General features: G+C 42.4%; 1 protein-coding gene across 4 annotated transcripts in view; it reads left to right on the forward strand.

Moving 5' to 3' along the window:
• The window catches only part of AGAP2 (ArfGAP with GTPase domain, ankyrin repeat and PH domain 2), a 526,417-nt gene that overhangs the window by 18,333 nt on the left and 493,024 nt on the right, over positions 1-15,060 (forward strand). Inside the window, exon 2 of one of the 4 annotated variants that reach the window (XM_033938399.1) lies at positions 5,299-5,457. The exons of 2 other annotated variants lie outside the window; for them this stretch is intronic. In XM_033938399.1, the coding sequence (XP_033794290.1) occupies positions 5,370-5,457 (88 nt within the window). In that variant the 5' untranslated portion in view covers positions 5,299-5,369. Of the gene's footprint in view, positions 1-5,298; positions 5,458-15,060 lie in introns of those variants that run through there. One more of the 4 variants, XM_033938401.1, reaches the window with a different exon arrangement.

Below are 15,060 nucleotides of genomic sequence, written 5' to 3' on the forward strand. Positions count from 1 at the left end.
CTCTCCGCATAATACCCCTCACTCCCAATAAAAGTGACCAGGGGGAGGTATGCCTCAACATGTCACCTCTCACTCTGCAAATTTCAAGTTTTATTATATTTGGTATACCGCTTATTGAAGCCTAAGCACTTTCCATACAAATTTTACAAAAATATAAATTAGGGGAGACACACAGGGATTATTAAAAACCATGGATAGATGTACTTGACACAAAACGGAAAAATGATAAGAGGATACATCATATCAAAATAAATGGAAAGGGGAAAGGAACATACCACAAGAAAATGATAAAAGAAAAGACTAGAAGAAGAGAGCTGAAAAAAGGAGAAAACAGAAAAAGTTTAGAGAATTGAATTCTAGTATGTGTCATAATTTAGGTACCAAGAACGAGGAGAGCTCAACAGCCCCAACACAGCATTCCCTACAAGAATTAAGGGGGCTTGGCTTCCCCAACATAACCTCTCCTGTCTCACTGTGTGCTATTTTGCCTCCTCTCTCTATACCAGTGGTCTCAAACTCACAGCCCGGGGGCCACATGCAGCCCGCCAGGTACTATTTTGAGGCCCTCAGTATGTAAAATAAGACTTGGCCAAAAGGAAAGATTTATAAACTATAAAGAGTTTTACCTCATGCAAAATTGTCATTTCTTTAATAAGACATTAACTATTTTTTCTGAGGCCCTCCAAGTACCTACAAATCCAAAATGTGGCCCTGCGAAGGGTTTGAGTTTGAGACCACTGCTCTACACTGTCTGCCCAGCTCTAGTATCCCCCTCCCCCAGTCCCTCTTTTGTTCCCCTATTTCAAACCCATTTCTCTATCCAACACCAGTAGCCCACTGGCTGACCCTCTTCTAGCCCTCTTTCTTCCACTACCCACTCTTTCTCTGTCCCGTCCCCCCAATGGCCCCACTCTTTCTCCTCTTGCCCTCATCATTTCTTTTATCCTCCTCCATTCAATTTCTGTCATCCTGTCCCCTCTTTCTCTCTCTGCCTGCGCTTCTTCTCTTTTTGCCTCATCCCCTATTACAACCCTCTTTCTCTCTCCCCACTCTCATCCTTCTCTCCCTTTTTCCCTTCTTTCTTCTCCTGCCAGTACTCTACAGCTCTCTCTCTTATACACCTTCTCTTCTGGCTCTCATACATCTATTTCTACAAATGTTTCTTGCTCTCAACTCCTCTACATCCCTCACCCCCCCACACCCCCACCATCTCTTATTCATTGTGAGACCTCTGCTCCTCCTGCCTTCATCACACTTTGACTCGGATTCTCTTCCCTCGCCTTTATTACTTTTGGATCTGTTACCACCCCTGTATTCATCACCTCTGGCTCTCTATTAGTCTTACCACCCCACCCCATCAGCTGTGTTAGTGTCTCTCTCCCTTCAACATCCCGGATCTCACTCACACGCATACTCTTTATCATCACCTCATTCCGAGTTCTACCCCAACTCTGTTTTTGGCTTTTTGTCCCCTACCCATACACCATTACCACCTTTGGCTTTCTTTCATACACATCATTCTCCTATGAATTTCTTGAACCCCTCTGTTGCATTTCACCATGCTCTTTCAAATACCTTTCTACCCTCATCCTTGGCTCTTTCATGACTCCACTACTCATTCCACATTCATGGTTGGCCCAAGGGTATCTGACATCCTAGGCAAACCTTCACAGCAGCACAAACCTCTTTCTCTCCCCTCCCCCCTTTTCCCCCAGTGGTCCAAGGTTCTATCCCATACCCCCAGTATCTCCTTTCGCTTGCCTGCTCCTCTCCCATAGTCATTTCAATATCTCAGCCCCAGGTAGTTAGCATCTCCCCTGACCCCTACTCCTCCCCTGGTGGCCAGCATCTCCCTTTTCTCCCCTTTCCTGAGCTCTGCTGTGTTCAGCATCTTCCTCCTCCTCCCTTTCCTGTCCCTGCGATTCCTCCTGCCTCTGCTCCTATCTGTGCTGATAATGCAGAAGAAACTCAGCACAGAGCAGGGCATTAAACATAGGCCCATGTTCAAGTGCTGCCATTTTCCACCCCATTCTAATGCAAACTTCATGCTGCAGAGAGCAGGGGATGTGGCATGGCAGTGCTTTAGTATAGGCCTGCTTAAAGGCTGTGCATTATGCTGAGTCCCATTGCAGCTTCAGGCCTGGGAAGGCTGCAGTAGCAGTGGCAGACCAGGTAGGAGGAAGGGAAGGGGGAGATGTGATACCCTCCCCCTAAATGTTGCTGCTGTAGGCTGATACCTAATAACATAAAATTTTATTTGTATACCTGAATACACCGTGAAGTCTGATGCGGTTAACAGGAATTAAGTAAAAGATTGTACATGAGAGGTGAGGGTATAAGTACAAATAACTTAGGAGCAAGATAAGGTCAGTGTCAAATACAATCATGTTAAGGTAATACGACAGACAAGAAGAACTCGAGTGAGTGAACAGCTTTTGATAACTGGTACAGATATGGAGACCCAAAAATGGGTAGTGAGAGAGGTCAGTGTCAAATACAATCATGGGAAGGTACTATAGCAAACAAGAAGACTAGGCGTCCAAATGGCAGATGAAATTTAATGTGGACAGATGCAAAGTGATAACCTGAATCACAGTTACCGGATGCTAGGGTCCACCTTGTAGGTTAGCGTCCAAGAAAAGGATCTGGGTGTCATCGTAGACAATATGATGAAACCTTTTACCCAATGTGCGGTGGTGGCCAAAAAACAAACAGGATGCTAGGAATTATTAAAAAGAGATGGTTAACAAGACTAAGAATGTTATAATGCCCCTGTATCACTCCATGGTGCAACCTCATCTGGAGTATTGCGTTAAATTTTGTTCTCCTTATCTCAAGAAAGATATTGCAGCACTAGAAAAGGTTCATAGAAGAGCGACCAAAATGATAAAGAGTTTGGAATTCCTCTTGTATGAGGAAAGACTAAAGAGGTTAGGACTCCAGCTTGGAAAAGAGACAGCTGAGGGGAGATGTGATTGAAGTCTACAAAATCCTGAATGGAGTAGAACGGGTACAAGCGGATCGATTTTTCACTCCGTCAAAAATTACAAAGACTAGGGGACACTCGATGAAGTTATAGGGAAATACTTTTAAAACCAATAGGAGGAAATTTTTTTTCACTCGGAGAATAGTTAAACTCTGGAACGCATTGCCAGAGGTTCTGGTAAGAGTGGATAGCTTAGCTGGTTTTAAGAAAGGTTTGGACAAGTTCCTGGAGGAAAAGTCCATAGTCTGTTATTGAGAAAGACATGGGGAAGCCACTGCTTGCTCTGATCGGTAGCATGGAATCTTGCTACTCCTTGGGGTTTGGCCAGCTCCTAGGGACCTGGATTGGCCACCGTGAGAACAGGCTTGATGAACCATTAATCTGACCAAGGAAGGCTATTCTTATGTTCTTAAGTGAGTGAGTTTGGCCTTGTCCACACTACTTCACAGTCCTCTCTTACTCCCTCTTTTCCCATTCTTAGCTCTGGTCCCTCTTATGCAGAACATAAGAGGTTGTAGACCTTGGGGAGGAATAAGATGTTAGACAACCCAGACAGATACAAACCTTGCATCAGAGGCATGGACGCCTTGGTGCAGCAGTGGCCCACGACAGGCCGGTTGTTTGTTTTTCCTCCTTAGACCAGGATAGGCAGGGCTATTCGAAGGATAGTGTCATACCCAGGACTGGTGATTCTAGTAGACCCTGATTGGCTGAGAAAGCCCTGATTTGTGGATCTAGTGTGACTACAAAGGGAAAGGAGCCTCAAGCTACCTCTGCATCCCACCTTGCTGTCGCAGGAGCCAATTGCCCTGGAGGATCTGGAATACTTTGGACTTGCAGCATGGCTCTTGAGCACAAAACTTTAGAATGCAGAGGCTATTCAGACGTAGTTGTGGCAACTATCCTTATGGTAAAGAAACTGGTAATGGTCGCTGCCTATGCAAAGGTCTGGAAGATGTTCAGAGTCTGGCGCAATACCAGAAACAAGGATCTTTTTTAGGTGCCAATTTCCTTAGTCCCAGCATTTCTCCAGGATGGCCTAGAAAAGGGCCTAGCAGTTGGATTCCCTAAGGTGGAAATAGCAGGTCTTTTGGCTTTAGGGTCCAGATGGACAAAGTTCCCTAGCTGCGCACCCAGATGTATCCAAATTTTTTAAAGGAGTGCTGCAGCTGCATCCACTGGTGAGACAGCCTTTTCTGACATGGAATCTGAACCTGATTCTGAAGTCCTTGACTTGGCGCTGTATGAGCCATTGCAGGGAGCGTTGCTCATAGACTTTACCATGAAGATGGTGTTTTTAGTGACAATTGTATAAGTGAGAAGGAGTTGCAGGCCTTGTCCTACAGAGAGCCTTTCCTCAGATTTACTGACATGGAACTATCAATACGCACAGTGCTGCCATTTTTGCTGCAGGTCATTTTGCCTTTACATGTAAATCAAAAAGTTTGTCTGCCCATGTTCAGACTGACAAGGTCCAAGAAGAAGGCCGAGATCTTTCAGTTGTTGGATGTCAAGCAGATCCTTCTATGATATGTCAAAGTGACCAATGAGTTTCATCTGACCGATCATCTGTTTTTCTTGATGAATTCCAGCTGGTAGGGAAGGCTGGCTTCTAAGGCGTCCATTTCCAGATAGATTTGCATGGCCATATCTGCAGCGTGTATCGGGAGTGGACAGCAATCCCTGATATCACTGAAAGTGCACTCCATTTGGGGGGTACTTGCAGAGGAGCAAAGTGGTCTAAACTTTGTACTTTTGCAAAGTTTTACAGGTTGATGTGCTGGCTCACCTGGACACAGCTATTGGGTTTTCAGTGCTGGCAGCAGGCTCATCTGACCCACCTGGGACTCTAGGGACTGCTTAGGTACATCCCAACTGTTCAGGACCTCTACACCTGTTGCATTGGAAAGAAAGATTAGGTTCTTACCTCAATAATCTTTCCTGTAGACAGATGAAGAGGTCCTGAAACCCACCCATCAGCATTCCTTTTGCCTTTATGTGATGTCCAGAACAATGCTACAGTATAGTAGACAATCAGCCTGTCAAGTATGTCTTAACAGTTTGCATTTACCTATTTTAGCAGGGTTATAGAGTAAAGATGTTTCTTCAATTCAGGAAACAAACAAGAGTTGATATAAAATGACTTAACTGTTAGTGCTAGTTGCGCTCATGTAGGTGGCTTGTTTGATCCACCTTGCTTTTATGTTCTAATATTTCTGTCATCTGTTTTAGGTATGTTACTTACAGAGAAGAACTAAACTTAAGTTATTCAGGGAGCTTCCCCGTGTCCCCTTTCTCTGTTTTGATGATAGGTTGTTTTGGTACAAACAGAAGCTACAGTACAGTCCACTGGGGAAGGAGGCGGAACCAAAGAAAATAATTGATGCCTTCTGCACAAACACGTGGTTTGAGGGTGACTACCCAACTGTTCAGGACCTCAACACCCATCTACAGGAAAGAAGATCATCGAGGTAAGAACCTAATCTTTCTTAATCTGACAAAAGTCATATATTTCATGTGAAAGAACTACAAGTTGGCCACTCCTGTATCTTCTAGGATGTCTAGTTCTTATTCTATGGACAGCCTGCCAGACAGACTCAGCTGCCATTTAATTTTATAATTAAAGACTATGGAGATATACTGTGCTTGTCTTCCTAAACAAGTTTAGATTCCATTCAATTAATCTGGTTTCTTCTCAACTCCATTTCTTTCATGACCATTTTGGTTTTGTGTACTCTCCTGTGGATACAATTAAACAAGACAATCAGAGCATAAAATTGTTTCCCAACCTCCTAATCTGTGCTAGGAGCTCAATTCCCTTGCCACCTCTTCACAAAGAAAAAAACAAACAAAATATAGAAACAGAGAAAAAATGAAGGCAGGGGAGAGGAAGAGTGTCAGTATTGGCGGTGCTGGAAAGAGAGCTCCCTGCAGCTACTGAGGCCCCTGTTCCAGCAATTCCAGGCGGCCTGGTGACATCATCTTTGCAGGTCAGAATCAGGGATAAAGGCACTGCAGGTCACTATCATTTTAGGAGAGAAGGAGTGTCAGTACCTGGTGGCGTTGGAAAGAGAGAGGCCCCTGTTCCAGCTCTTCCCATTGGCCTGGTGACATCATCTTTGTGGGCTGGCATCAGAGATAAAGGCACTGTAGGTCGCTGCAACATGCCCAAAGGGGTTTGCCCTAAGGGGCACATCAGGCCCCTTGTATATCCCTTTGGAGCCCTGGTGGAACCACAGTCAGCCTGAGATTCTAGATTTGAAGATCTACCTCTTCCTCTACTCAAGTGCAATGTTTTGTGTTTATCATTGGAAAACAGAAAGCTAAGACTAAATATTTGTCAGTAAGTACTCCCTCCACTCCAGGTCCTATTGAAAGACACTTGGAGGGGCATTTTCGATATGATGTCTAAATCCGAGATTAGACATTTTACAGAAGATACACAAAAATTCAGTACCAAAAATGCCCATTTTCAAGATTACAAAACGTCTGTCTTGTTTTTTCGAAAATGAATGTATTTGTGCTCTATATGTTTATACTCTGTGCGTCTATCTTTTGAACCCATTTTTAAAAAAGAACACATCCAAATGAAAAATGCACAAAACAAGCCATTGCGATGTAGGAGGGGTCAGAATTTGTGATGCACGGGGAGAGGCCTAAGGCCCTGATTGGCTCAGGCTCCTCGGGCGCTGAAGGAAGTCCCTGATTGGCAAAAAAGATAGTGAATCAATCGCTGTTTTAAAATCGGCCAGGAATCAGCCAACAGCGATTGAATCGCTATCTTTAGTGAATCTGGGCCTAAGATTCTTAAATTTTCCAGTATGCCATTTGCTACCTGCAGAGGAAATATTTCAAGGAAGTTCTAACTCTCTCATATGCTGAAGTTATTTCTATTTATAAATGTTATTAATTGACTCCAAAATGTGTTGAAGACCAGGGGTAGGGGGCCACAGGATGTATTGACTGGTAGAGTACTTAAGGAAAAATAAAATGTATATTTTAATACTTAAATAATGTAAAAAGCATCGTGAAGAACACATAAAAAATTTTACTTAAGAGGAAGTAAAAATGTTATTGTCCAATACGAGCATAATACTTTTTGAGTAAAAGGTAAAAGTATCACAACTACAATGAATGCAACTTATTGTTAATGCTATCCCAATAACTTTCCTGCTCTACATTTCAATCCAGTTTACTTTTAGTAAAACTAAATTTGGAAAATATCACTCGTGAGTATGCTTGTGCTCAACAAAGAACTCTACTGGCAGGAAGTGGATTATTCAGCCTGATAAAAAGTTCCTTCAAATCAGATCAGGCTGAAAAACTACTGATGTCGTTTGGCAGGGTCTGCAGGTATTGATCAAGGGAATCTCTGTCTGGAACACTTGCTTCCATATAGCAAAGAGTGTTTTATCATCATCATTGTCATTATCATCTGCATTAATTAATGTGCATGAATAGATTTGCTTGACTTGCCTTCTTGGTATGCAAATCTCTCTCATGCATTTCATTGTGGATATACTGAAAACCTGGCCTGCCTGTGGACCTTGAGGACTGGAAATGAGTCACCCTGTCACAGGCTTTTCTTCAGCATGGCTTTCTACTTGCTACCCACTTATATAGGCCATGTCTGTGGAACAATCTTGAAATTGTTGAGCAATTAATATTTCCCTCAGTCTCTGCTAGAGACTTCTATACTTGTTTTAAAGTAATCTTAGTCTTTCCAGTTGCCTTCCTCAGCAATTTTTTTAAAAATTCATGTCTATTGATTTTGAAGTTAACAACGCCATAAGTGTTAACAACGCCATATGTGTTAACAACGCCATAAGTATTGCCTACCAGGCAGGCTTCTAAACCCTTCTTCCTTATATCCCATAAATGTTTTCTTTCCTATCAGAAATTGTATTTTTACCCCACACTGCTCTTCACTATGGGGTCCTTTTACTAAGGCGTGCTATTCTTTGGACGCATTAGTACACGCTAAAATGGCTAGCACGCCTTAGTAAAAGGACCCCTATGTTTTTGTATGTCACCCCGAGCAATATTATATTTTAGCCTTTTTACTTATGTACACCGCTTAGAAAACATGTAAGTGGTATATCAAATTTTAATAAACTTGAATATACTTGGTTGATACAGTGTTATGGTGGTGCCAAACTGTTTCCGCTTTGCATGATTGGACCTGACGGAATCTCAAATAATATTCGAACTCACAGAAATATTCTGATAGCCTTCCCTCAATCTGTCGCTTATTGCAACGCTGTTTTGATAGCTGTGCATTTGCTTGGCTTTGAAAGGTGGTATATCAAGTCCATAATAAACAATAACTGCCATGAGTCGCTATTCTCTAAGTTAGGCCCTCAAATCCATCAGGTGCAACTGCAAGGGACCTTGACTGTAGGTCAAGACCCTGTCTGACGGGTCTTGACCTGCCCATGCCCCCTCCCAAGTCCCATGGGAGGGGGCATGGGCAGGTCAAGACCTGTCAGACAGGCGCACTGGTTATCAAATACTAAAACAACTTAGCATTGTATAAATCCTCAAACCCACATTCAATAGTAATATTTTTTGCAGATTTTTCAGATATGCCTCCACCAGCCCATTATTATTTCAACACGGCTGTATGAACGCAATCTCTGGCATTTATATCATCATTTAATCTGCTTTTTATATATTTTTTAAAGTACTTCATGTGCATAATCAAAATTTAGTAAAACTTCTATCTTTGAACAAAAGATTGAGTCGGGATGGTGTGTAGTAGTAAACTAAGAGGGGCTTCTCTTGAAAAAGCCTAACGGCGAAACATGTTGGCCAGTCCCTTCCCAGCAAAATGAAAGTTAAATGCTGACATTGCAGCGGCTTCAAAGCTAAATAGAGCTAAGAAAAACTAGTTATTTGAATGCTTTTTAGCAACGATCTTTATGGATTTAAAAATCAGATAGAAGTTTTACTAAATTTTGATTATGCACATGAAGCACTTTAAAAAAGTATAAAAAGCAGATTAAATGATGATATATATGCCAGAGATTGAGTTCATACAACCGTGTTGAAATCATAACGAGATGGTGGAGGCATATCTGAAAAAAATCTTCAAAAAAATATCACTATTGAATGTGGGTTTGAGGATTTATACAATGCTAAGTTGTTTAAGATATAACTTTTTTGTAGCAGTTCGTTAGAAATTTCCGGAGGCTCTATCAGATATACTTATAGAATACTGGCACATACATACCTAACTGCCTGCAGCCATTGAGCTAGCATGAGTGCTCTTGCCCAAAGTTAGTCACATAAATGCAGATGTGCTATTCTTTAATGGCCATTACGAGCACAATTGCTATTATAGAATTCGCACTTAGTGTGTATCATCCCAGCACCTAACTTCAGGCAACCATTTTACAGTAGAATTACCCTTTGAAGTACAAGTCCAGAAATACCAATGGAGAGAGAAACAGGAGTTGCTTAGTTGTTCCTGATAACCCTATCCTCATATGCATAGATCCAAAGAGCATGGGGGAGGAAGAGGGAAGCATTTTTTTTTTACCAGAGTACCCTTTAAAGCAGGGGTCTCAAAGTCCCTCCTTGAGGGCCGCAATCCAGTCGGGTTTTCAGGATTTCCCCAATGAATATGCATGAGATCTATGTGCAGCACTGCTTTCAATGCATATTCATTGGGGAAATCCTGAAAACCTGACTGGATTGCAGCCCTCAAGGAGGGACTTTGAGATCCCTGCTTTAAAGCAACAGTACTAGCACCCCATACAACTGCACCAGTTGTACAAACCCTAAGCTGTCCCTAGTAGTGTTGGCAGACATAACACCCCCCCCCCCCGAATGACTTAATGTCTTCTTTCACGATTTGGATGCACATCAATGCAGTATATAAGTATATGAGGGTATGTTTGTATTTATTTGTGTAAGCTTGCATGTATGTATGTGGTTATGTTAGATTATTGATATGTCGAGATACGTCTACAAATAGGTATGTAAACATGTCTGTGTGCATTTGTTTAGTATGTATAAGCATGCATATAATTTGTATGTGCACATAAAATGGAGGTTTGGAGGTAACAGTGTGTGTCACTGATGGACAGGATGCTTGGCAGGCTTGGTAATACTGCCCTGGAGCAATGTCAACCAATCGCAGAGGGTGGGACTCTTCTTGTGGCCACAGCTGCTGTTCTCTCCCTGGGGCCGTGCTGTGCGATGTGGTTTTCCTGAGAGACAGGCGTCACCTGACAGCATCACAAGAGGTTCTTCTGCCATTGCTCCTCTTCCTGCTGTTAACTGTCTGCCAGGCTAACTCTGGTTTCCCTGCTTCATTACTCTAAAGCGTAAAAGATAAGAGAGAAGCAGAAAACACATTAGCAGACTGAGATGTGGGACTGAATTCCTGATGAAGTTTCTGATGTAGCGAGGTAGATCTAAGACTATAGTGAATGCCATGAGAATAGAGATGAGGGCTCAGGACAGGGCTCTGAGGCACACCAATGGATAGTAGGGTACCAGTAGAGGAGAATTCACCAGAGAACACACCGATCCCTGTACTTTATAAAGGGTACCCAAATTTGGGTGCAATCCTGAGTTGCACATGCAACTAAATTAGTGAATGAGTCATTAACACTCAATATTAGCAGCTAACAATTACTGATATTAATTGGCAGTAAGGTGGAGTTTGTTGTGCAAATGCCTCTGTGCGATTCTATAAAGAGCCCATGCCCAAATTCTCTCTAGTGTAATCCAAAAGGGGGCATGGCCATGTGTGTTTCTAAAAGTTTTGCTGAACGTTACAGAACTGGAATGCATACCCAGTGGTGTAGTGAGGGTGAGAGATGCCCGCTCCTCCCCCTCCCCCTCACCACACAAGCACCCCTTCCCTATCCCATACCTAGTTTAACATCCCCGGTGTGAGCAACATGACCAACTCGCTGCCCGTGCCGGCTCTCCCTGACTTGACTTCCTAGGTGCGGGACCCGGAAGTGACGTCAGAGGGAGGACCGACGCTGGCGCGAGCAGCAGATTGGAGTTTTTGCTCATGCCGACGAAGGGATTGAGGTACGGTGGGGGGGAATGTGAAGGCGCACGCATGGTAGGGAGAGGAGAAGGGGTGCTGGTGCCACCACCAAGACGGCGCCCAGGGTGGACTGTCTCCCCCCCCTTACTACGCCACTATGTGCACTCAGCTTATACGGCAGGATTTACACCTGGTTTCAGTAAGTGTAAGTCTTGGCACCTAATTGTAGTTACAGGAATTGGCGCTAGGCACTGTTCTATAAAAGGGCAATCAACCCTGCCAAGATTTGGGCACCATTTACTGAATCTGGTCCTAAAAGTGTAAAGGGAGAGATAAAAAGAGGACCACAACCATTCTGAATGATTTGGAGGTGTAATAATGTTGGAAGTTTCATCTGAGACATGGACAGAGCAGATGGTTTGTTATGTAGTAGCTATTTGGTTTATATTCTGGTATGGGATCTTGTAGGAGGTTGGGGTTTGGGGGGGGATGGGATTTCTGTGTCTTTATATTGTATTGGCTATGTGTTCTTCTCAGAAACTAATAAAGATATTTTCAAATAAAATTAATTATTAAAAAAAAAGGGAGAACCAGCACAAAACGGAGACCCCAATTCAAGTGAGACTAAAACATCAAGAAGTAAACGGTAACAAAGGTGTCAAAAGCAGCTGATAGGCCAAGGAGGATGAATATCGCGTGAAGGTTTTGGCTATGAATAGATCACTGGAGGTTTTAGAAAGGGTTCTCTGTGGAATGTAGAGCATGAAAGCCAGACTGTTAAGATATAACACATAATCTGGAGGGCACTTGAATATTAAGTAGCCTGACTTATATTCGAGTCAACCATTTTTCCTCCTTTTGGGGGGGAAATGGGGTCTTGACTTATATTCGAGTATCTATGGTACTCAGTGATGTCACCGATAAGAAATATAAATATTTTCTCATGTCTTGTCTTTCTCTACTCTTAAGTTTACAGCACTACAAATTTATGAGGTTCATAATTATCATTTGTCTTTTTTATTATGAAGGCTTCTTTTTTACAAGTCAGCAAATGTCTGTATGTCAGCAGTTTCTTTCAGGGGCTGTAAATATTTATTTATTTATTTAATTAATTAATTAATTAATTTATTTATTTAACAGGCTTATATCCCGCCTAAAACCTAAGCAGGTTACAAAGTATATACATAAAATAATATACAGGGTGCCTACAAAAACACTCCTTGATTTTAAATGGATTTATCAAAACTTATTGGAATATTTTTATAAATAAGATGACAGCAAATACAAGTCCCCGAAAACACAGTTAGCAAGATCTTACACAATTGCTTGCACTTTCACCCTTATGAGCTCCAATTGGCGCAGACGTTACAACCTTCAGACAATGCATTGCAACAAAATGACCAGGTGTTTCTCAAGTAGCCCCTGAGGTTACCGGACATTACTGTTTGTGACTTTTTCCTTTGGGGGTATGTGAAAGACAGATGGCTCCTTTTACTAAGGTGCGCTAGCATTTTTAGCGCACGCTGCTAACTCCATGCTACGTGCTAAGAACTAATGCCAGCTCAATGCTGGCATTAGTGTCTAGCGTGCGCTAAAACCGCTACGCATCTTAGTAAAAGGAGCCCAGAGTGTACATACCTCCACTACCCGCAACTATGGATGATCTGCAGGAACGCATCATTGAAGCTATAAACGCGATCAATCCAGATATGCTTCGGAGAGTCTGGTCCGAGCTTGACTATTGCATCGATGTTTGCCGAGTAACAGGTGGGGCGCCCATTGAGTGTATGTAATCAACAGATGCCATATGAAACTTTATGAGTTGATGAAACTGTAGCCTCAAAGGTGAAAGAATATTCCAATGAATTTTGGTTTTGTTACCATTTAAAATCAAGGAGTGTTTCTGTGGGCACCCTGTATAATATTAGACAATACTAATACAAAAGTCTATTTATCTTGTATCTTCTATTTCCCTAAAAACAGTGCTCTCTATTTAAAAAAAAAGCTTCCACAAAGTTGTTTTAAAAAATTTCTTAAAGTGCTGAATATTATTCATCAATCTCAGTTGTCTAGTTATTCTGTTCATAAAGTAACCCCAGCTGCTGAAATGGCTTTTGTTCTGTCTCAGCATATTTCACCTGCTGCAAATTCTCTAAAGACAAACATTTTGACATCTCTAATCTTAAGGAACGTTGTGGCTGGTATCATGTTATAACTTTTGACAGGTACCAGGGTACCCTGTTGTGAACAGCTAAGACCAAAACTAGCACTTTAAACACAATCCTACTCTCAATGGGTAACCAGTGCAATCGCTGTAGCATGGGGTTCACATGTTCAAACCTCCCAGCCCCACATTCAAGACGTGTGGCAGCATTCTGGATCACCTGCAGTACCCTACATCCAAAGGACACCATTCCCAGGTTTAGGGCATTGCAGTAGTCCACTTTCTGTAATATCATATTCTGCACCAAAATTCTAAAGTCATAATTAGATAACAGTGGTTTTAATCTCTTATGAAAAAAAAAAATGATTTCACCACAGCCAGGACTTGATCTTTCATTGACAATATTGACTACAACGAAACCCCTAATAATTTAATTTTCCTCTGTACAGGAATTTTCATTGCATCCACAACAATTTCCTCTGACCTTGTTGGATCTTCCACTCCCCCCCCAATAAGTAACTCAGTTTTAGTAAGATTTGCAATTTATTTCTGATGCAGTATTCATGTATTCACAGTTCAGACATCTAGTTAACTATCTTTCAGTTTACTCCACCAATATTATATTGGGGAAAAAATTGGATATCATCTGCGTACAATCAACAGCTAACATTTAATTTCTTAAAAATATCTCCCGCGGAAGCCAGGTAGAGGAAAGCCGAGAGTACTGAACCCTTTGGAACCCCTTTGCAAATCATCATAGATTTAGAAACAGATCGTCTACTTTTTACCATTATTAATCTATGTTGAATAAGATACAAACCAATTATACACAGATCCTCCAATACCCATTGCTGTCAATTTGCCCAGTAAGATGTCACTATCTACTATATCAAAGGTCAGAGACACAAATGCCTTGATTCTATAAACTGTGTCCCGATTGTAGGCTAATCGGGATGCACGTTTTTAGAAAAAAGCTCCTAAGGCAGGCCTCTTACATTGGAGGCACCCCCAAGAGCCTAGGGAGGCCCACATGCCCGCCTAAGCTCGTCTAAGGATAGCTGTGGGCATGGTTTGCCCCAGAAGTCGCCTTAGGTGAACCTAGGTGGCCATACGCGTCTCCTTAGTCCAGGAGGAGATGCTTACAATGTAGGCCAGCAAAATGGGGAATCCACGCATGGAGGAGGCATGCATGGGGGGCCTCTGGTATCGGGTGGGGGGTTTCCGGCAGGAGGAATTAGGCACCCTCCTGCTGGTTTCATTCGAGGGGTGGGGGTGTTCTGGCAGGAGGGATTGGGCATTTCTCCTGCCGTGATCTTCAAGGGGGGGAGGGGCGGGAGGGGTGTTCCAGCAGGAGGGATTGGGCATCCCTCTTTCCATGTTTGGAGGGAAGGATTGGGCATCCCTCTTTCCATGTTTGGAGGGAAGGATTGGGCATCCCTCTTTCCATGTTTGGGGCGGGTGGAGGGTGGACCTGTGACCTGACCCAGCAGAGGCACTGCTTATGTTCCTATGTTATGAGATAGTTAGAAAAATCACCTCTGAAGTCTTAGGGGTCCTTTTACTAATTGATATAGCGTGTGCTAAAGGTTAGCGCGCGCTAAATGCTAAGGCATCCATTATATTCTATGGGCACCTTAGCATTTAGCGCACGATAAATCATTTAGCACATCTTAGTAAAAGGACCCCTTACTGATCTCTCCATTAAATATATAGGCTATTTGGCATCTCTGAATATCCTATCATGTGCAGCCAGTGACCCGAATTGGATAAAGTAGTGTGGTCCCTATGTTAGTATATGTTAAAAACAGAGAAATAAATGTTGATAAGTAAAAACAACTCCTCCTTTGAAAAAGTATCTTATTTATTTATTTATTTTATTTTATTCAAATGTCACACAGA

The sequence above is a fragment of the Geotrypetes seraphini genome, chromosome 3 (genome assembly GCF_902459505.1).
Source record: "Geotrypetes seraphini chromosome 3, aGeoSer1.1, whole genome shotgun sequence".
NCBI classification, from domain to species: domain Eukaryota; kingdom Metazoa; phylum Chordata; class Amphibia; order Gymnophiona; family Dermophiidae; genus Geotrypetes; species Geotrypetes seraphini.